This window comes from Aedes aegypti, chromosome 3 (assembly GCF_002204515.2).
Source record: "Aedes aegypti strain LVP_AGWG chromosome 3, AaegL5.0 Primary Assembly, whole genome shotgun sequence".
Lineage (NCBI taxonomy): Eukaryota > Metazoa > Arthropoda > Insecta > Diptera > Culicidae > Aedes > Aedes aegypti.
This window is the reverse complement of record NC_035109.1, coordinates 170,450,275-170,473,690: the sequence shown is the minus strand read 5'-3', so window position 1 is coordinate 170,473,690 and position 23,416 is coordinate 170,450,275. Positions and strand designations below refer to the sequence as shown.

Below are 23,416 nucleotides of genomic sequence, written 5' to 3'. Positions count from 1 at the left end.
AGACTTTGCGTTTTAGGAATCCCCGGTCAACAAACTGGGAACTCTACATTGAATTGGTTGCGACCAAATTTCATGGATATTCTCCGTCCTTTGAAAATCCAAGTGATCTGGATGATGCCGTTGATACTACAACATCCTACATTATGGAAGCTTTTGAAGAAGCATGTCCTCTGCGGTCTGTAAAGACTACAAGAGGGACCCCATGGTGGAATTCCGATCTGACTAGACTCAGGAAACAATGTAGAAGGAGTTGGAACAGACGCCGTTCAGCTGGATCAGAGTCGTTCAAGTCAGCTCGCAAGGCTTACAAGAAGGCTCTTCGTTCTGCTGAACGATCCGGCTGGAAAAACCTTTGTACAAATGTTTCCAGTTTGAGTGAAGTCAGTCGGTTGAACAAAATTCTTGCAAAATCTAAGGATTTCCAAGTGAACGAAATTCGCTTACCTAATGGTGACTTTACTTCTTCCGATGAAGAAGTTTTAGAATGTTTATTCAATACACACTTCCCCGGATGTGTGGACATAGCATCTACGGATGAACCAAATGTCTTTTCATGTAGTTACGAGTCTCTGGCCTCGGCTCGCAGTATCGTAACTACTGAATCGATTCAATGGGCACTTAATAGTTTTGCTCCTTTCAAATCTCCAGGAGCGGATGGGATTTATCCTGTTCTGCTCCAAAAGGGATTTGAGTCTATCAAACATGTTTTGAAAAAGCTACTTGTAAGCAGTTTTGCTACCGGGTACATTCCCAAATCCTGGCGTGATATTACTGTAAAGTTTATCCCAAAAGGAGGACGTGCGTCGTATGAGGAAGCGAAGAGTTTTAGACCAATCAGTCTGACCTCTTTTCTTCTGAAATGTCTGGAACGCATTATCGATCATCACATCCGTGATGTTTATTTGGCAAACATGCCTCTTCATGTGAATCAACACGCTTACCAATCTGGAAAGTCCACTGTGACTCTTTTACACAAAGTTGTATACGATATCGAGAAAGCATTCGCTCAGAAGCAATCGTGCTTGGGTGTTTTCTTGGATATTGAGGGTGCCTTTGATAACGTGTCTTTCGATGCCATATTGGAAGCCGCACGAAACCATGGGCTACCTACAATGATTACCAATTGGATTCATCAAATGCTCAAAAACCGACATCTCTTCTCGACATTGCGTCAAGCAGCGATTCGAAAATTGAGTGTTTGCGGATGCCCCCAAGGGGGAGTCTTGTCACCACTTTTGTGGAATCTCGTAGCAGATACGCTATTGAGGCAACTCAATAATTGCGGTTTTCCAACTTATGGATTTGCCGACGACTATCTAGCTCTGATAGTTGGTATGTGCATAAGCACCCTATTCGACCTGATGCAAAGTGCTCTTCAGGTAGTCGAGAGTTGGTGTCGCCAATATGGCTTTTCGGTTAACCCGAATAAAACATCTATTGTTCTTTTTACGGAAAGACGAAACCGCGATGGAATTCGACCTTTACGTCTTTTTGGCACTGATATTAATGTGACTGATCAAGTAAAGTATGTCGGAGTCATTCTAGATTCCAAACTTTTATGGACAGCTCACATTGATTTCAGTGTCAAAAAAGCTTGTATGGCCTTCGGTCAATGCCGGCGAACCTTTGGTAAAACTTGGGACCTCAAACCCAAATATATCAAATGGATTTACACAACAGTTGTTCGACCAATATTGGCATATGGATGTCTTGTGTGGTGGCAAAAGGGCGAAGTGAGAACAATCCAATCAAAATTGGGCCATCTCCAAAGGATGTGCTTGATGGCGATGTCTGGTGCGTTCTCTACAACTCCCACAGCAGCGCTCGAGGCCCTTTTCGACGTTGCGCCACTACACATATATCTTAAACAAGAAGCACTTTCTTGCTCTTACCGTTTATGGGTACTGGATCTACTGGAGAAAAATCCAGTGAATCGTAGATCTACACACACTTCGTTGTTTCCACTTTTGGTGAATTGGGACAAAATTGTCCTTGCTCCAAGTGATCTAACAATTGCTTGTAACTTTCCTTACAGGACATTTACCACACAATTCCCTTCACGGGAAGAGTGGACGTCTGGCTATTTGGAAAGAAGTATATCAAACAATATAGTATGTTACACTGATGGCTCCCTTCTTGAAGGTAGAGCTGGTGCAGGAGTATATTCTCGTGAGCTAAGGCTGAATCAGTTTTACTCACTTGGTAGAAACTGCACCGTTTTTCAGGCGGAAATATTTGCTCTTATGTGTGGAGTGCAATCAGCACTTCAACAGCGCGTAATGGGTAAAGTCATATACTTCTGTTCAGATAGTCAGGCTGCTATAAAAGCTCTCGCTTCGGCCAACTCAAGGTCGAAGCTTGTTATCGCATGTCGAACTCAAATTGAGGAACTGAATTCAGTCAACTCTGTAAACCTTGTATGGGTACCTGGCCATTCTTCCATCGCTGGAAATGAATTGGCTGATGAGCTAGCTCGCGATGGAGCATCGCATGACTTCATTGGCCCTGAGCCGGCTATTCCAATTTCGAAGTGCTGGGTGAAGCTTCAGATAAACTCTTGGGCGGCAACTCAGCACAAGCAATATTGGAATAGTTTGGAGTCGTGTCGTCAAACAAAATTGTATATTACTGAGCCATCTCCAAAGGTGGCGAAGTATTTAACAAATCTGTCAAAGCAGAATTGCAGTCTCTTGGTCAGAGCGTTGACAGGCCACTGCCGACTCAACTATCACATGGCAAATATTCAGCGTGCTGACTCATTTGTGTGTGATAGTTGTGACTCCGATTATGGAACTTCGTATCACCTGATATGTAACTGTCCAGTTTTTGCGCAAATGCGATTCCAATTACTTGGTAAACACTTATTAAGTGAAACTGAATACAGAAGACTGAATCTTCAGGACATCCTGTTATTCTTAACCCGCTGTGGTAATGAGCTATAGGCTCTCTTTACGCTCATGCGTTTTGCAGTGCCCTTTTTAGGGCGCTGTTCGAACCCATTGTGGTATGGAGCTACATGCTCTCATTTCGCTTATGCGATCTTCCCTCTTCAAGGGACCCCACTCCTATTTCCTCCCATCTTTCCCTTCCCTTTCCTCTCCCATCGGGTAGATGATGAAATAGGCTCAAATATGGCGATGGCACAAATCTCCCAACTGGTGGGGAACGTGCCTTTGGAGCCGGCCTTCTGATACCTGATACAGGTGCAAACACCTCTTCGAAGTCGATACCCGGTTTCTGGGTGTAGCCTTGGGCTACTACTCGCGCTTTGTACTTAACTACCTTGTCCATTTCATTTCGTTTGATCTTCAGCACCCATTTTGATCCAACAACTTTTCGCCCGCGGGGAAGCTGCACAAGCTCCCACGTTCCGATGCGCCGATGAGACTCTAGTTCATCTACCATCGCGTTACGCCACATCGGTTCCTTCATGGCTTGCTTATAGTTGTCCGGTTCTTCATTAGTAATCTTCAAGATACTGCGGCGGATAGCCATTTCGGTGAGCGACCGATTCTTACGCTCGGCCACTCCGTTCTGCTGGGGAGTGTAGGGGGTAGTAAACTGCGGGGTGATGCCCTCGGCTTTGTAGAATCTTTGCAGCTCACATTTTTTTTATTTTTATTTTATTTTTAATTTCTTTATTAGTATCATTCCAAACATTACATTCATTTCATATATCTAGGTGTTCTGTGTTATTAGACAACACTATCATCCTAATTTGGTAAAACAAATTTAAGATTTTATTAACATTTTGTTAACAACATATTACATTTCATTTGCCGTAGCAGTTCAGATTTTTTACAGGTGAGTAGATTTCACCTGTTTATAAGAGAGAAAAAAAACGCTTTGAACATACTTAACCTAACTCAACCTAAACATATAACGCATTAATCGTGGCAATAGAAGATTGTAACGATTTTTGCCTGAAATTATTTATTATTTTATTTGACATTTGTTCCAATGTTTCAACATTGGATATTCTATGTAACTCATTGGTACTATACCAGGGAGGAAGCCTCAGAATCATTTTCAAAATTTTATTTTGAATTCTCTGCAGAGCTTTCTTCCTGGTATTACAACAGCTAGTCCATATTGGTACAGCATACAACATGGCTGGCCTGAAAATTTGTTTGAATATCAAAAGCTTGTTCTTAAGACAAAGTTTTGATTTTCTATTAATAAGGGGATAAAGACATTTTACATATTTATTACATTTGGCTTGAATGCCCTCAATGTGATTTTTGAAAGTTAAATTCTTATCAAGCATGAGCCCTAGATACTTAACTTCATCTGACCAATTTATTGGAATCCCTCTCATCGTGACAACATGTCTACTTGAAGGTTTCAAATAAAGAGCTTTTGGTTTATGTGGGAATATTATTAGTTGAGTTTTGGAAGCATTAGGAGAAATCTTCCATTTTTGCAAGTATGAAGAAAAAATATCCAAACTTTTTTGCAATCGACTACAGATGACACGCAGGCTTCGACCTTTGGCGGAGAGGCCTGTGTCATCCGCAAACAATTCGCAGCTCACTGTTGTTGAACTCCCCTCCTCCGTCCGAGCGAATTACCCGGGGCTTGCGGCCGAACAAATTTTCAACCCAACGCACATATTCCCGAATAATGTCGGTAGCCTCCCATTTATTCTTTAGCAGGTATGTCACGGTAAAGCGACTAAAATCATCTACGAGGTTCATTACGCACCTGTTACCGCTAGGTGTGACTGTCTTCATCGGGCCACACAGATCAGTGTGCACGATGTCCAGTACTCGGGAGGATTTTCGCTCAATCACCGCCGGGAAGGGAGCTCTGGCAGCTTTCCCTTCTAAGCAGCACTCGCACACAAGCTTCAGTCCGCAGTCGCTTACCTTCATGCCGGTTCCTAGTTGCTCCTTATTTATCCGCTCAACCGCCGCCCAATCACGGTGCCCCATGCGGCGATGCCACTGGTGCTGGCAGTTCTCCTTGTGCTGATCCATGGAAACCTTCATCGATACTCATCCAAGCTTCAGATGATACAATCCGCCGTAACGACCACCAGTCGCCACAACGGCATTCTTCGCATCGACGATTTGACAACCATTCTCATCAAAACACACTTTTAGGTTCTTTTGAGCCAACCTTCCAACTGACACTAGGCTCGTCGACAGTCCAGGTACAAACTTAACATCACTCATGTCAATTCTCACTATTTCATTTTCGCCATCAAGGCCGAACAACACTCCACTTCCTTCGCCGAGCACCTGCGTTCGCTTTCCATCCGCCAGTGTAATCCACTCACCGGCAAACTCTTTCAGCGAAGTGAAGAACGCTTTGTCGTTCGTCATGTGGGCACTTGCCCCACTGTCGATGATCCAAGCGAATTGTTCACCACCTTCGACAGTAAACGCCACGTTCCGTGCTTCACCGTGCGCCGCTTTTGCCTTTGCACCACCATCCGCATCCTTGCCGGCGACTGGAGCAGAATTTCCGCCATCCCTGTTCGCTGCCAAAAACTTTCGGCAGTTTCGTCGGAGGTGACCTTGCTGTTTGCAGAAATGGCACACGCGAATTTCCTTCTGCTTGCCCTCGGATGATCGCATCGCTTTTTCCACTTTCGCCTTACTGGAACTACCACTTTCTCGTTCGAGTCGGCGATGATACTCGTCATACTCGTCCATCAACTTGGCCTTGACGACGTCGATGGAAATGTCATCGTCCGACCTGCTATCAAGAGCAGACACCAAATGGTCGAACGACGCCGGCAAACTTCTCATCAACATACATATTTTGGTGTCTTTATCTAACTCAGTGCCGGCGGTATCGAGCCGATCAAAAATGTCCTCGATTTCCATCAAATGGTGTTCCAGGTTTCCACCTTCCGCGAGGTTAAACGAGCACAACCGTTTCAGAAGCGATACCCACACGGACCGCGTCGTCTTCTGATGATAGTTTTTCAATGCAAAATAAGCATCACGCGCGGTTGAACAGTTTTTCACTATAGCCAATTGGCTATCTTCCAACAGAAGCACTATTGTGCCTTTGCCTTTCTATCCGCACTTTTCCAAACAGCGGTGCGTTCTTCTTCTTCCGGAATCTCGTCCACAACGACATTCCAAATATCTTCTCGGCAAAGCAACATTTCCAACTTCATTTTCCATGTTTGCCAATTTTGCCCGTTCAGTTTCGGGATGGCAAACTTTGCGTCAACCATTGTTGTGCTAGCACACACACACTCGAAAGTTTTCCGCGATCTTCACACACACACCACTCTAGGTGTAACCTCACTTCCGGAGGAACACTTTTGTCTTCCCGCAGATGGTGATTCTAACCACACTTTTTCGGAGCAAGCGACGCGCACTTTTCCGGCTCAGCCGGCCGAACTTCGCTTTATCAGCGGGAACGAAAAACGAGGCGCACTCCCGAAATATCAATTCGAAGCTCTTCCGATTCTTCCTGGGCCCATCACCTGTCGGCAGATTGGACGGCCAGTGGCCAAACAGCGTCCAGACTTTCGGAAAGAGGCTGAAAAAGGAGAAATCACACGCGGGGAAAAACTACTTTCGAATGGGAAACTTTTATTCAGTAAAAACGTGTACAGTAGTATACGCGGCGACTGTTCGGTTGATAATGATCGTTCGGTTCGTTTCACTTTCTGCCGTTCGTTATTTTCTCTCAAGGTGCGCGTTCACAAAGGTGTTACTGCTGTCGAGGGGTGAGCCAATGTTTGGGTGAAGGTGTGCTCATTGCCACTCAACATAAAAAAGGTCGAGGATTTAATACCAGTAGTCAAAAAGACAGGGATTCCAACAATAGCTGGCCTCTTTGATTGGTGAAGCGGCTACCCCACTCCACTGCCCATGCATTAAAGTCGCCAGCTATCACTACTGGCTGCCGATTAGCTAGTTCGGCTATCATCCTGTCAACCATGTTGGAAAATTCTTCAATCGACCACCTTGGGTGCGCGTAACAACTGCAATAGAACACGCCGTTGATTTTTGCTATTGTAAAACCGGCATTTGAGCTAGAGACTACTTCTTGGATTGGGTATCGTTCTGTCGTACCTATAGCTGCTAGCTGTTGAGACCTATCCGCCACCCAGTTCTCGTTGTTGGCTGGTATACGGTATGGGTCCGATAGTAACACTACGTCAGTCTTGGTTTCCGAGACTGACTGCCAAAGCAGCTGCTGGGCTGCATCATAGTGGTTTACATTTAACTGTGTTACTTCCGGTTTGGCTGCATTGATACTCCGCTTGCGCCCAGACATTTGGGTCCGCCCGTTAAGTGTCCGTTGTCTGCTCTGTCGACACATATTAGGCACTTAGCGATTTGCTTACAATCGCTTGCCCTATGGCCATCAGTGCCGCATTTTCTGCACATCTTACTTCTGTCGGGACCATTGCAACTCCACGACTTATGGCCCTCCCCGAAGCACTTGAAGCAAACTTCAGGAGATTGTTGTATGCTCAGCCGGAAAACCGACCAGCCTACCTTGAGTATGCCCAAGTTCTTCGCTTTGTTGGCCTCTGCGACCGGCAGCCTGATCGCCGCCACCTGGGTGCCCTGCGGGCCCTGTCTTGGTCTTACTGGCTACGTCGATGTCAAACTGCTCTTTGAAGGCAGCAGAGACCTCCGCTGCGTCGGTGATCCCATCCAGATTTTTTACACTGGAGAGTAGCTTCAACAATAAGGGATCTCACACCAAATTTGTCGCCAAGTACTTCTTGTGCCAGTTGCTTATCAGTGCCGTAGCGTGCGGTTGGCCAGGTTGGCACCCGCCAAGGGCGCCAGCCTGTGGGGGGCGCCAAAATGCGTCAAGCATATGCTGAATTTTGAAAAAGATTTATTAAATAATGGCGCCTCTTAAGTCACAATTTCAAAAAAAATTCCTTTACATAATAACGGAAAAGTTAAACAGTTCCTGAATTGCTTCCAAAGACTATTTAATATTTTTAATGATTATTCATTTCAAAATTTAACATTATCATTATTTGCAAAATCTCTAAGTGATATTGAGAAGACATAATGAAGTATTCAAATACACTTGATAATGTTTCAAATTAAACACAAAAAAAAACAAACATTCTATTGAGCGTGATTTTATCGATGACAATCTCACTGTACCACAAATTTAATTCTCACAAAAACCTGAAGGAAACTCATAGAATCTTCCACAGGGTTTTCAGAGTAAGGTACATAATTGTAACAGAAAATCCTGAACATTTCACATGACGCAAGGTGAGTTTCTGACAGATTTCCTTTGTAAACTTCTTTACAGTTGGGAAAAATATTTAAAAAATCACAACCTGGAAAATCATAATCCTGAACAACATTTTCAGAGAATTTCATGTCAGTGAAGAACAAACATGAGTTGAAAAGAATGAAATTAGTTTTTTCCTAGTATGAATCAAGTATTTATTACTGGAGAAGATTTAGCACTAACCGATCTTAGATCACGTTACAATTCATTTCTGAAACGAAAAAAAATCGTAATGAATTCTGCGTTCAAAGTGCGTAATGTTCCAAAGTGCCTTTTATCAATGATTAAAACAATTTTATATTTTCCGTGTTACTGTTTGGGAATTAAAATTTTAAATTTAACTGAATAAAATTGAAAAAGTTTTTTTAATTAAATCTTTTCAAAGGATGTGATGAATTTGTTTCTATTTTTCGGAAAAATCTTAGCAAAACAAGTAAAACAATGTTTTCTGGAGGAGTTGTTAAGCAAAATTATTTTGAAATCTAGAAGCCTCTGCATTTTTCTAAGCAAATAAAAATATAGTTAGCACATTGTATCCAACAGTTTAAAAATTAAACTAAATGGTCCAGCGATTTAAATAAGAATTTTATTAGTGCTAAGCTCAGCATTTTCTGCAGAAGCGTCTCAAGAACAATAATGTTCTTATGAGTTACCTCAAAACATCTTTCAGATAATTTTGAACAGTTTTCAAGAAAATCTTTCTTGTACATCGTCTATTGATATTTATCAAATATTTTAATATTCTCTAAATAAGTAAATACTTATGTCACAGCATGATATTTTTATGGTTTCGATATTACTTTCATACCGTAGTCCTTCTAGTACTTAAAAAATAATGTTTAACGGAAATTGACTAGTTTTCCGAGAACCATGCAGGCATATAAACGGTTAGCATAAAACTTGGATAACTTTAAAGATACAATTAAAGTTGATTTAAAAGAGGAAATGGCCCCTCTAGAGTCATATTGATGATATAATTTATAAAATTTATGCGAAGTAGGCCGTTATTGAAATTTGTACGTGATGTTGATGATTGTTGCTAGAACATGTCACAATTTCGAATTGTAGTTAATCAATTGGTATTGTACTGATGCATCTGAAAAAGTATCAGCATACTTTTCGCATGTATATAGCGATACTTTTCCGGATCAATATGATCTATGAGGACTGAAAATTTTCCCTTTGAAACTGCGAGCTGCTATGTCAACATGACTTCCAAAAACGAATGACGGACTACCTAGCCTTAAATCAAATATCTTTGCCATATGAGCCTTTAGTTTCGAGTTTTATTTTGTTTTGTAACGTTATATAAAAAGATGAAGAGGTTTTGTGACTCCTTGAGAAAAAATTCGAATGTAAATCAAAGGGGGTTTCCCTCTTTCAAAACTCTAAATTCCTTATAACTGTAGTTATATAGTATAGTACAGCTTGAGTAGCATGGTTACTTGGAATGTTTTACGTAAACGGTAATCACATACAAACTCGCATCATGAAAACAAAATTGACTTGGGGCGCCCAAAGGGAGGTTTGCCAAGGGCGCCGTGAGGCCACGCTACGGCTCTGTTGCTTATAGACTGCACCCTTTTCCTTGGCGTCCTTCTTTAAGACTAGGATCATTTCACCAATCCTAGTTCGCCTTATGCTCCGCACGTCTGCGTCCAATGGCGATAGCTTCTCCGTGCTTCGCATCGCCTAGTCCATATATTTGTAATTACACGTCCACGAAATTCTGGCGGAAAAATCTGAAAACTTTTTAAAATCAATAAAATAGTCATTCAAGTCACCGTACTAAAGTTTGGGTTCACATGAGCCGCACGCAAATCATTTTTGTCAATAACACTGACATTTTTCAACCGATTTTAATAGTTTATAGTTTTTTTTTTAAACGCAAACGTTCATGATTGGTTTGCGATTTCGATTTCACACAATGTTCGTGTTTTAACCCGTATAGGCTGAGTGAAAGCAAAAATACTAAAACCTTTACCGCTCAGCGGATACTTAAGGGATTCAAATAGTTTCAATGGGACGTGTAATCACAGGGATATGGATAAAACACTATTGAATGTTTTTAGGGGGTGAACCCAAACTTTTGCACGGGAGTGTAGGTATTCAACCCATGTTTCGTCATAGGTAATTCGGTCGGTGATATTAACTTAAGCTCAAATTAAATAGCTCGTTTTGCGATGTGATGTATTTTTATTTACCGATAATCTTGATTTAAAGTTACATTCTGTCATATTTAGATTGCGAACCATTTCAAATATGGTTCTAAAAAAAATAGAAAAAAAAAAACATCAACAGTGGGGCATTCCAATCAGCAACTAACAAAATAAACTTCTCCGATTTTGGAAGTAACTCTTTGTCGAACAACGTTCGTACTATGCGTGTGATTTTTTTTCCTCATTCAGTTTTAATAATGCTCCTTCATTGCACTTTTCACGATTGTTTTATTTCAATTGTCTTTGAAACGAAAAAAAGAACTAACAAATCAAGACATAAATTAAGTTTCTTTTCGAAATAGTCAAAGTGTAGTAATGATTGAAAATAGTTTCTTTATACCTGATTTCACAAACCAGCTCTCTTTAATGGCACTATCAATGCGCACCGATACTGTACGGCTTGATTAGCACGCTTTGCTTCATGCTGAAATCACCAATAGTAATAATATAGCCGGGATTCGTCCTCTGGAAAGAGCATGTTTTCTTATTAATTTTTAAGGTACAGATTCCTTTCAGTTTTGTCACTACTAACATTTTTGAAACATCCAACGCTGTTTGACGCATGTCCATAACCTCACTGTAATCAACTTTAGGGGGCGCTTTGCCATTTGTGTGTTCTTTTATTTGTATTATTTGCTAGCACATCTTAATTTTGTTCGCCTTTTGTCTGCTATTTAGGTATCTTTGTTTAAAGAACTATGCATGAATATAAAGTGAGTGTTCTTGTTGTTCTCATTTTTTTTCAGAGGTAGAATATTTGTCGGTTGCTTTGTATCCTTTTAGTTCAGTTGTTAATGTTTTCATCGTTTTATATAATCATTTATTTTGTAAGAGACGAAATTTGTGTATTGACCTTGCGGTACTTGTTTGAATCACTTTGATGCGTAAACATTCTTTGTTTTTTTTTTCTTCTAATATTTAGCATAAAACTTTGTAGATCGTTATCTGTATAAATAAGTTTATTCATGATTTAGTTGCTAAGTATACATGTTTTCATGCTTATCATAAACGTTATCTACTAACAAATCACACGTTTTTTATTTCCTGTTTTCGCTATCCGTTACAGACGACTTGCTGTGATTACTGAATTCTGTCCTGTCTCTCTATTCCAACGTCAGGTGTTTAGAAGAACAACATTAACATAATTTTAGCAAAAATTGCCTACACAGTTTCAATGCACAAATAGGGATTTTGAAGCAATCTACTGAGTAACTTTTTGCACTAAACGTCTCGAACGGATAGTACGTCTTATATTTTAACAAGCATTTGCATGCGCACTCTTGTAACACTCTTGTGATCACTACTCGTACATGTACATATCAGCATATCACTATAAACAATAATTGTAGATCCGTCACGCGTGAAATAAATATCCTATACATATACTGAAGCAGCTATACGCGTTGTGATTTACTCTATACCGCCGCGGGGGCCATCAATCGGCATTTGATGCAACACTTCGTCCAACAGTTGCAACGCCCGGTGCAGGTGTACTTCTACCCAGCAGGGCGTCTCTTTGATTGACTGTCTAGGATAGTCGGGGCCCCAGCCCTTGACGAAGGACAGCCGGAGGATACAGAGCCTTCGCAAGTCATCGACACCGATTCCAGCAGCGGCCGACAGATCTAGATTGAAGATAGGCAGAATGTAAGACAATTGTAAAGGTTAACCTGCGCAGAAAAAAGATACGTTGTCTGTGCTTTTAAGTTATATTGACCACAAGTTCAACTTCGCATAATTTGAACGGATTTTCTATTTTTCAATTTTACTAAAAAAAAAATGAAAGTAATCTCTCTTATGATGATTTATTGCCGGGTGGGGCTATTGTGAAATTAGCGTAATTTACAAACTTGTTTACGTTTATATCTGAAAACCAATATTGTAGGTTTTAAACTATGCTTTCTTTGGTAAATATTCGCAAAAAAGAAAGCATTATAGGGTTCCGGTGCAAATTGTTGTAATGTACCAGTAGATTGGACTATGGAATATAACACATATTTTTCGATGAAAACGACATGCGTTATTTTTGGTGGATAGATCGCCTCTAGACTAGATCTTAGGATGGTTCCATATTCTGATGATTTGGAGAATTGGTGTCTTCGGCAAAGTTGCTCATTGGTTCTTATGCATATTCACTTATTCAAATATTCAACAATAGTTTTTTCGGCAAAGTTGTTTTGTTTAGGACTATACTCGGCAATACTCGTTTAGCGATTCCATAATTTTGGTGGGTAATATTTCTGCTGATGTATAGCAGATAGAAGGCTGGCATTTTCGGTAAAGTTGGTCGTTAGACCAAAGACTATACGTAGCTTGTCTTATATGTTCAACATACTGCCGCTACATCATACATCCCTCCCCTTGGTTATGCGACCTTGCCGCGATGGGAGGGCATAATCCATTAGCCCATATGATGGAAACCAAAGGCGTAACCTGTAGTGGTGGTATCACATTTTGGCATTCATATAATAGGGTCCTAAAGGCCTGTCCCAATTTTAATGCCAAACGCTTAAGTTTTGGCCAAAAACACATGTTTACTCAATTTTTGAATGTTTTTCTTTTGTTCAAGTCCAAACAACATTTTTTTAGATTTTGTCACACTTCTTGGCTTAAACTCTTTTGGGTGTATGTTGCTTTCCGTGTCCCTTGCGAAATGTCAGGTTGGAACAACCCCAGTGTTAAAACTAAAAGCCCTGTGGTGTTTTTGTCGATTAAGCGAACGTCAAACATGATCAAAAGTGTCAAGATTCATTTATGGACCCAATTTTTAAATAAAAGTTTAAATATGATTTAGCCGTTATATGAGCGAGAAAAATTGCTAAAATAGTTGCAGTAACATGCTCTTTCGTGTCATTGAATAAAACCAAGATTTCATCAAACATTTTAGGACCCAATTGTTGAACAGACAAGGAAAGTGATTTTTTTCTTTAAGGATATATGAACGTAATGACCAATAAAAATTATAGGTAGTATGAATTCATCTTTGGAAAACATTTTTCTAGGTTGTTGATTCTAAATACCGAATATTAGCACTTCTAACTAGTGATCCATAATATGGGCCCGGAAATGATTGTTTACCACGGTTATGGATCACTTCCAAAGAATGTAGATTTCTGCCATTTTAAGCATTGGATTCAAAATTTTCAGACAATAGCACTAAGGATAAAACTTATAAAACATCAAGGTTTGTAAATTGAATTTTTTAGCAGACAAAAATGGGTGAAAAACTTGGCGTGGAGCGAAAACAGTTCATGTCTCAGTTACTACAATGCAGTATCGCAAAAAAGGGCATTTTACCGTTGTTTCCAGCTCCAACACTGCTATTTTTTGCAGTAATACGTGATGCATTGTTAACTATCGCCAAATCATCCATAACTGTGGGTCATGGTATATTAGTTTGAATAGTGGATGCTCATTCGCGTCTCCTAATGGAAATAATCAGAAAATGCTTTACGAGTAACTTTATCGAAAACAGGCTGGCTACTTGATATTCATCCTGAGAAATATGTTTGCCTCCTAGTGGCAAAATATCGGACTAATGATTGCCGAATTTCTTCAAAAAACAATTTTGCAAAAAATTTAAAAAAGTAATGCGCAAATAAAAAAAAACACAGAAATGCCCCAACGTGTAAAACAAATTCACAAGTCAGTTAATTAACAAAGAAATGACAGCTCTTCAAAGTGCTTTGGGATTATATTGAGCACAGCACAAAGACAAAGAGTTTACAACAATACTCACTTCGGGGAGCACCAACAGCTAATCCAGAAACCCCAGCTACCGCGGCGGCTTGCATTTGTGCAGCTTTCTGGGCGCTCGTTGCCAAAGATTGCATCTGAAGGTGACACTGGCGGAGATCAAACACCTGAAAACATACAACAGATTAATGTTTTGTTCCATCTCGTTACATCAACGCTTATTGTTAGTTACCTTTATGCATGCCGCAGGATAGATTTTGTGAACCGCATCGCCTGGCGTGCGGCCAGCCTCCCGATCCAGATAGTAACTTTGTACGAACACTGAATGGTCACTTAGGCATCGCAGCCACACATCTCCTTCGCCACGCAGATCCAGCTGCACTCCCTTGCCGATGTGTAGCCTACAAGGATATATAAAGTTAGAGTTAGTTTTGTGAACCAAACCAAGCGGTGGCCAAGGGGTGCTTCGTATTCCAGCACATGCTTTGTAGGTTCAATCTTTGCATGATGTACAGCGTATGAAGCACATTAGCGAGATCATAGGTCAGTTCCATAAACTTCTTATTCAGCGCCACAGATCGATTCACCCTATGTCATAGTCTATGTTGCATTAGCGGTTGCTCGTATTCAGATGGTAATGTCTTCGGGAATTCAACGCGTTTATAGTTTTGTGAATACATTGAATTTCGAGATATATATATATATATATATATATATATATATATATATATATATATATATATATATATATTTATTTATATATTATATATATTATTTATATATATTTATTTCGTTTATAGTTCTTCACATTTTTTTGTCAGCTCGAAGGTTGAAGTGTGCTCTTAGATACAGTAAATTCTCCCTTACTCGATCTCCGTATCTCAATATCCAGTTAGAGAACTATAGTAAAATTTAGTGTGCATGGCTACCTCGATGGTACCTTGAATCGCATATTTCCACTGGTTTAGTATTCTATAACACGATATCTCCCTAACTCGATGGTCCCTTCAGAGATCACTGTACATCATATCTTGTGGCTGCTTCTCGTGCACTCATTTGCCTTATAAACATCTTGTTTACAAGACTTTATAAGGCCTCCAACAGCGAAAGTTTTATTGTTTGTGCTTTATTTTTGTTGCTGTTTGTTTTTTGTACCCTACCTTTAAAAAAAAGCGAATTATAGATTAGATCCCAGTTATAAAATTAACATTTTCACTGTTCGGTCATAGAGGACAAGAGGTGTCCGGACACAGAGGACTTGGTTTACAAAAAAAGGTAGAAATTCTACATTTTCTAATAAATTTTGCATTGTGATTGATGCAAAACTTACTGAAGTCAACGTACGGAGACAATTTAGCTTAAGTTATAAGAAACATTTGTGGCTACACTTGTATGAAATTTTATCGTTTCACGTTATTTTGGTAGATTATATCAGAAAGAAACTTTTAACAGCTACTGTTTGTTTAAGTTTGGACATGAAAACGTCATCGTTTGTATACACTGCAAAAATGTGTTTTGGAATAATCCTGGAATACTAAAATCTTAATATCATTATTTGTTTTTGGAAAATTCAAACTGTCCGGCCATAGAGGACTTCCCCCTACATCACATTTAACACGTGTTGATTAAACTGTGTTGTTCAGCTATGACAAATTTACCGGTTTTGTAGTAGGTATGACACAATTTTATTATTTAGTTATTTTATTACTCATCATCTTAATTTTGATATTCTAAGTCATCAAAATAGGTTTCAACCTCAAATTTCATACTCAATGACATTTCATCTCGAAAATTTTATTGGGTGGTTCAAAAATGATTTCCATACTTAGTTCAAATAGTTCCACGGCACCAAAAATGATGAAATTCTGGGTTATGCTTTAATTTAAGGTGAAACAGTTTGGAAACAAACTTCTAAGATTGCACTGAACCTTCATAGGCACAAATCTCGCGAAGAAAGCATCCCACAACAGTGCACTTTTTATTTTGGCTTTGTGCACTAGCAAAAAGCTTAAAATAAGAAAAACAGGAACATTTGCCAACTGTCTCTCCAGTTTTGTGCCTTCGAAAACGTGAGTAGGGGGAGAAGTGAAACTGCGCACTGTTGCATTTTCCGTGATTGGAAACACAAATGTGGCTCAACGTTTACATATATCATTGTGATATCCAAACCAGCATAGAAAACAGTGTGTTCGACCAATGTTGCATTATGCAGTGCCCTAGTCTTCCTGCACGCCAAACAATGTTCGTAACTTGTTCAATTAAAATTAAACATTCTGGCAAAGACAAGCTAGAGATTGGTGTTAACAAAAGAGCACATGGGGGCGGCGGCGGCTTACCTTGCTTTTTCACTTTGCTCCGTTCGATGCACGTTGCTGAGTGCACCCAAGCAGAACCGATTTCCACCAGACGGATCGACATACCCGTCGACGGTTACATTTGGACGGTTCGATGGTACTTTGAACATTTCCCCAACCTGGGTATCGAGCTCGAAATAAGCAACCGAACACCAGTATTCCGGTGCCGGTTGTCTAGACAGACGTTGTTGGTTTGGCAATTCCTGCATTTGGCCTGTACTTGATCCACTGACACTTCCAGGGCCACCGCCGCCATGCTGCCAGTACTGCTGGTGACCACCCTGAGACCGTGGATCCGGCGCTGGCGGCTGAATTGATTGCGTATACGTTAGCGTGTTGGCACCGGACCATGTCGCCGCACCGGTCTGGTGTTGGCCGTACTGTCCCTGACCGGAGGATTGTTGTGACTGCTGCTGAGGTGGTGCTTGTTGTTGCTGTTGACTGTTTGGTGGCTGCTGACTGTAACCATTCTGCTGCAGGTGAGGAGATACGGGCGATGTGGCAGATATCGAATTTTGTACTCCCATGTTGGGACCAAGTTGAGGATCACCAGCAAGCGTGGGATCCACGGTGCTATTGGTGTAGTATTGGCCTTGACCGTCCGCACCAAGGAGATTGGGCTGTGATGAGCTTCCTATAAGTCCGTTACCACCGTTTGTCATTTGAGGATTTGGTGGAGCGGATTGAGGAGGCCCCTGTGCGGGTCCCGGCTGAGGAGGGCGCAACCCACCGCCGCTGGCTAACTCGATTGGATTGCCTAGAACAGAGGCTGGAATGTGAAATATGAAGCGTTAAACTTAATCAAATACAGTACATCAGACGAGACCCGAAAAATGGATTAATGTTACAGGTTTATTAAACTACATTGAAGGTTGAGGGAAACTGTAAGGACGCCATTCACCGCTCATTTAACAGCATTTCAACAAGTTAAATTCTGTCAAAAATCGGTTGTTTGATATTTTTCATAATTTTGTGCGCTAGACTGCAAGATAAAGTCTATGGTTTTGTATGAAAAAAGGTAAAATGTGAAAAATGTATAATGGTACCGTATGACATGTACGCCAATGACACAGGTTTAGGGCGCCATTCATCGTTCATTCTAAGTGAGGACCTACATACAGCACTAGTTGTAATTACAGTTAACTCTCCCTTACTCGATATTCCGTATCTCGATATCGAATTAGAGAACCATAGTAAAAGTTGGTTTTCAATGGCTAATGGTCCCTTGGATCGCAGTTACACTGGTTTTATGTTCTATAACTCTTTACCTTTTGCATTGTAATTACTAACATTTTCATTGACAATTTTGCCTTCTTTCCTAATTGGCATTATAACTACTAACATTTCCATCGGCGATTTTCCCTTCTTTTGATCACCAGATTTTCTTTTAAGTAGCACTATTTAAAATTGTAATTTATTTTCTTTTATGCCAAACGTCCATTATGCCAAATGACCATTATGCGAAATGACCATTACGTCAAACGACTTTATGCCAAATGGCTTTATGCCAAATGACTTTATGCCAAGCGGGGTAGCCCCGATAATTTGATTTGTTCGGAAAAATTGAGAAAAAAACAGCAGGTCAAATTGTCCTATACTGATAATAATCGCATATCAATGGCACAGATTTTGGCACCCTATAACATAAAAATGAACCGTGTTTTGATCATCTTTATATTTTTCTCGGAAAGATATTGTAGTAAAAAGCAAATTGTGAAAGTTTTCTTAAGAATTGACCTATTTTCTCAATGCCTACTTTTTACAGATGGGACTGACGCGATTCACGGCAGTATAGTACGGCAACATATTAAACATTTATTATGGCAGCTAAGATCTGCCATAATAAAATCATTGTAAATCTCATGTTAACGGCCTTAACAGCCTAAAATTATTTTTTTGTAAATAATATATAAGGGGAAAAGTACCAGTTTTGGCCACCCTAAGGAAAAATATTGTTTATACATAAATCAAACGACCTTTGGTTACTGTCAAAATATTAAACGAAAGCTTAAATCCATGATCAGCAGGGAAAATATAAAAACTAATCAGAAACTATGTTTTTGAATTAAAAATGGGGGTGGCGAATACTGGACCCCTTGCACCAGTATTCGTCACGATTTCAATTTCGGTTCCTGAATTCGCCACCTACGTTGATTTCTTATGGAGGGTGGCGAATCAGGAACACCATGGCGAAAAATAGGTGCAAAGGAGCAACCATTTTAAGGAAAATGATTTTTTTCTATTATTTTCTGAGAAAATTTTGCGGTTTCCAAGAATGTTTCCGGAGCATTTTAAAGCAATTTAGCGAACACTGAACAATTAGCAACCATATATGTCGTAAATCGGAATATAATCCGGGGTGGCGAATAACTGGAACATGGCGAATACCGGTACACCTTCCCTAATATTAAATCTTATCAATTCTTTCTGATACAATCGATTTTGGTATACTGGTACATGCTGCGAAAATTTGTTCAGGTTTTTTTTTAAATAATTCAATGAGCAATGAATGGCGTCCTAACGGTAATTGGTTAATAAACATTATACAAACAAAACATCTTAAATTCTATACATTGTGATTAGGCTCTTGATAAGTTTTGGTAGGGTTAGAAGGGGCAAGATGGGTCAAAGGTAAAGAAAGCTCAGTGCTAATTCGTAATTTATATATTTTGGAAACTGAAATAATGTTATCAGATGATAAACATGTAGCTAAGTAGTTTAGGGTGGCGTATTGGTTTTATTATTTTTTACGTTTCTCACTTTTAAAAATAACAGTCCAAAATCGTTAATTTCCTCATGCGATACACAGTGCCGTAACGTGCAGTTGGCCAGGTTGACATCCGCCAGCCTTTGGTAAGTAACAATGAAAAATTTAAACTATTCCTGAATGGCTTTAAAAAATATTTGATATTTTGGATGATTCCCATATATTAATTTCATAATTTAATATTAGAGTTTGTATAGGTAGTTACTTGCTTGATCTATAAGTGATCTTTGTGTTTTTAAAACTGGTTTAAGCACAAATGAAGTGTGTAGTGTTCAATTGAAGGTATTGAGAAGAAATAAGGAAATGTTCAAATAAACATTATAAAAATTATCAAGACTTTTTGAAACACAAACATTCTTTGAGAGCGAACAAAAGTTATTGCCAAACAGCTATTTTTCAAACGCAATCTCACTGAATCACAGGTTGAATTCTCACAAAATCCTGAAAGAAACTCACAAAATCTTTCAGTGGGTTCTCAGAGTACAGTGCACAATTGTCACAGAGAATCCTGAACAGGTCTTTTACATGATGCAAGGTGAGTTTCGGGCGGATTTCTTTCGTAAACTTATTTTACAGCTGGGCAGAATATTAAAAAAAATCGAAATTTGAGAAAAATTCTCACAGGCACCCCTGACCCAACCCAAAAAAGGGAACATGTTGGGGGTTCTGAATACTGAACAGTTGCAATCTTCAATGCAACAAATTTTGTATATTAGTATTTCCTCGCCTAAACGATATATTCTAGAGTAAGTAAAGATAAAAACTGAAGGATAAAAGTTGACTTATAGTTAAACAGTAATTTTACGAAATTAATTTAGTTCTTATCTTATTTGACTGTACCAATAATAGTAAAAATTGTCAGAAACCATTTTGAATGTCGAAGATGGTTTGTTTTGATTTTATTTAGTAGGAAACATTGATTTAATGCAATATTAAACAAGAAAAATAAAAGTTCATTTGATTTTATATGAGAAAATTGCGGTGTCCCTCTTGCCCCATAAGACATACTGTTTTTATATATGTAAAACTTATTGTCAAAAGAACTTTTTCGAAAAAAAAAATCCTCACAGCTATATTAAACAATTGTAAATCATCAATACTGTGCGGAAAAATCCAAATGTTTTGTACTTATTGGGAGTCAAACCTTGTTTTCCAGTCTTACATTCTTATAATATTTCGCATGTTTCGCGTTGGTGAGTTAAATACATTTTTCTATTTTTTTGTACTAAACATTTTTAACTGTAATATTTACTGCCCATACTCGCATAACAGTCCCATATTCTATGGGATTCCCTATATAAATGGGACTGTTATGCGAGTATGGGCAGTTTACACAACTCTCAATTAGTACTCAATGTATTCTTATCCTGCGTTAAACATTAAAAAATTGATTTGAACTACGTAAATTAGAGGTGGCACTTTTGCCCCGGGTTATTATATATAATTATTATTATATTACCCCCTAATTTTTTTCACCACAAAACATTATTCAAATCGAAATAACTTTTGTTTCTCATTTTAATGTATTCGAATTCTCTGAGCAGAATCTCAATAGAGAAACAAAAAAAATAGGTTTGAGTATCTTGTATTACTCACTAATTGCTTTTTTTTTTAGATAGGTACGCGTAATTCGACTACCTTTTGCAGCCTTCTTCAGTGTCAGTTACTCGTATCCACTGAACAAATCGTCGCATCTCCCTACCTTAAATACTAACAGCAGATAAGTAGGGAGGGAGATGCGACGATTTATTCAGTGGATACGAGTAAGAAGAACTGAAGAAGGCTGCAATTGTTATTCGAAATACACGTATATGTCAAAAATAAGACGTTAGGACGGAATTAAAAGGCACAAAATACTCCAATCTACTCTTTTTAATTCTCAACTTTTGTTTGTTTTTCGATATTTTGGGGCCATTTTTTCACAAGCTCTCGAAAAACTCTTTTACTTTTAGAATCTATTTTGATCATTGGTCATCTGGATCAACTGATATTTTTGAATAAATGATATGTTAGGTGGCTACCACAATTCTGTTTTGAAGTTTCTGTCTTTTTCTCGGATTTCCCGGTAAATTTATCATTGTTTTCCTGGTTTTGAGTGCACTTAGTAAAAAAGCTATTCCAATTTTTCAAATTTAAATCTGTTTATATTTACAATTATGTATTGTTTATGTATTTATATTTTTATTATATTTATATGTTTTTGCATATTTCTTTAATGTTTTCTCAAAAATCGGAATCAAATAATAATGAAAAAATATAAGGTTATACTCCTTACACAAGAAACTTCATTTTGCTGGCGTAAACGGGAATGCAAAGTGACTTTCGATCGAAAGTGTATAAGAACGTAAACAAGAATAGGGGTGTATACTTCGATTTATTGCTGACCAATTAAATCTTTGGAACATTGTCAAGAAGCACAGTTTATCAAAGTAATACACTTGTGGGTGTGTGTAATTTATTTATTGCAAGGATCCATCAAAGCCAAACTTCCAATTTTCCAGAGCACAAATCTTGAGAACCAGACAATAATTTGTGCCGAAAAATTGATCAATTAGTCACTTGCTGGTAGTGTCCATTCGATAACATTTTTAGCAAGAACGGTTGTCTGGTTCACTAGAATTGTGCTCTGGAAAATTCGAGGTTTGGCTTCGATACATCTTCGCCTTAAAAAACAAAATAAGTATAAAAACTCTGTAGAATGATAATAATATTTTACTCGTGAATATCAATCTCATTAAAAACCTAAATTTTTATTAGATCATTCAACAACTTCAAAGATCTTCCCTGCTTTCAATCTTTCATTCCATAAAAAAAGATTGGAAATCGGTTGAGCTGTTCAAAAGTTATGATTTTTTTTTTTAAATAAAAATATCTAATGCGCTGAGACCAACAGTGTGTGCCGATAAAACATGACTGAATTTTTTATTTTCAAAAAAATATATCTCAAAAACAAAAAAACATACATCGCTAAAAATTTGACAGTAAACATAAAATTTTCTGAACTTTCAAGAAAAAATAAGAACAGCAATAGCCCCTTATGTCCCGAGGCCTTTAAAACACGAAAACGCAATTTTTCATTTTTTTTTTCGTGTAAAAAAAAAACAATTTTTGTGAAATTTTATATTTTTTTTGAAAAGTCAAAATCTTTAGCTTTCATTTCGTCCAAGAAATTTGAAAATCGGTCAAGCAATTCAAAAGTAATGATTTAAAAAAAAAATTCCACGGAATTCGGTGACCCTCTAGATCGGTTTTTCATGGAATGGCTGAAACACAAACCATCCAAGGTTTTTCGGAAACTATGATTTTCTGGATAAATATTTACCATAGGTTATCTAATAGGGGCCTTTCTTAGCCGACTGGTTAGAGTTCGCGACTACAAAGCAAAGCCATGCTGAAGGTGTCTGAGTACGATTCCCGATCGGTTCAGGATCTTTTCGTAATGGAAGTTTCCTTCACTTCCATGGGCATAAAGTATATCTTCGTACCTGCCACACGAATGCGACAATGGTAAATTTGACTAAGGAAGCTCTCAGTTAATAACTTTGGAAATGCTCATACGAACACTAAGCTGAGAAGCAGGCTTTGTCCCAGTGAGGACGTATTACAAAGGAGGAAAAAAAGAAGAAGGTAATCTAATGATAGAACAACCTTAGGGGCTTTAGACATTAATGAGTTATTTCTAGAGAAACTTTTTAAGAAATTTATAATGAAACTTTTGTAGGAACTTTGGGAACCGCGCTTGCCATAACATCCGGATAAATCCATGGTTTGTGTACCGTTTTGATTAATATTACGGACACTTAAAGCCTCAGTGAAGTATAACTCACAAAAAAGCATATAAAATAAATCACTCCGTATGATTCCTCCACGTTATCGAACCTTCTAACCCCTTAACTTTCGAATGGTGAGTGAAGATTTTGGTGCATGTTCTTCTTCTTTCTGGCATTACGTCCCCACTGGAACAGAGCCTGCTGTTCTTATGAGCACTTCCACAGTTATTAACTGAGAGCTTACTGTGCCAATGACCATTTTTGCATGCGTATATCGTGTGGCAGGTACGAAGATACTCTATGCCCTGGGAAGTCGAGAAAATTTCCGACCCGAAAAGATCCTCGACCAATGGGATTCGAACCCACGAC

At 38.8% G+C, this 23,416-nt stretch overlaps 1 protein-coding gene across 3 annotated transcripts in view; it reads right to left on the bottom strand.

The window, feature by feature from the left end:
- Positions 1 to 10,417: 10,417 nt before the first annotated feature.
- The window catches only part of LOC5578896 (mothers against decapentaplegic homolog 4), a 29,776-nt gene continuing 16,777 nt past the window's right edge, over positions 10,418 to 23,416 (bottom strand). For 2 of the 3 annotated variants that reach the window (XM_021854626.1, XM_021854628.1), the window contains 4 exons: positions 16,493 to 17,279; positions 14,389 to 14,557; positions 14,200 to 14,323; positions 10,418 to 12,085 (listed from right to left, as the gene is read on the bottom strand). In XM_021854626.1, coding sequence (XP_021710318.1) covers positions 11,871 to 12,085; positions 14,200 to 14,323; positions 14,389 to 14,557; positions 16,493 to 17,279 — 1,295 coding nt within the window. In that variant the 3' untranslated portion in view covers positions 10,418 to 11,870. The remainder of the gene's footprint in view (positions 12,086 to 14,199; positions 14,324 to 14,388; positions 14,558 to 16,492; positions 17,280 to 23,416) is intronic. The other variant, XM_021854627.1, reaches the window with a different exon arrangement.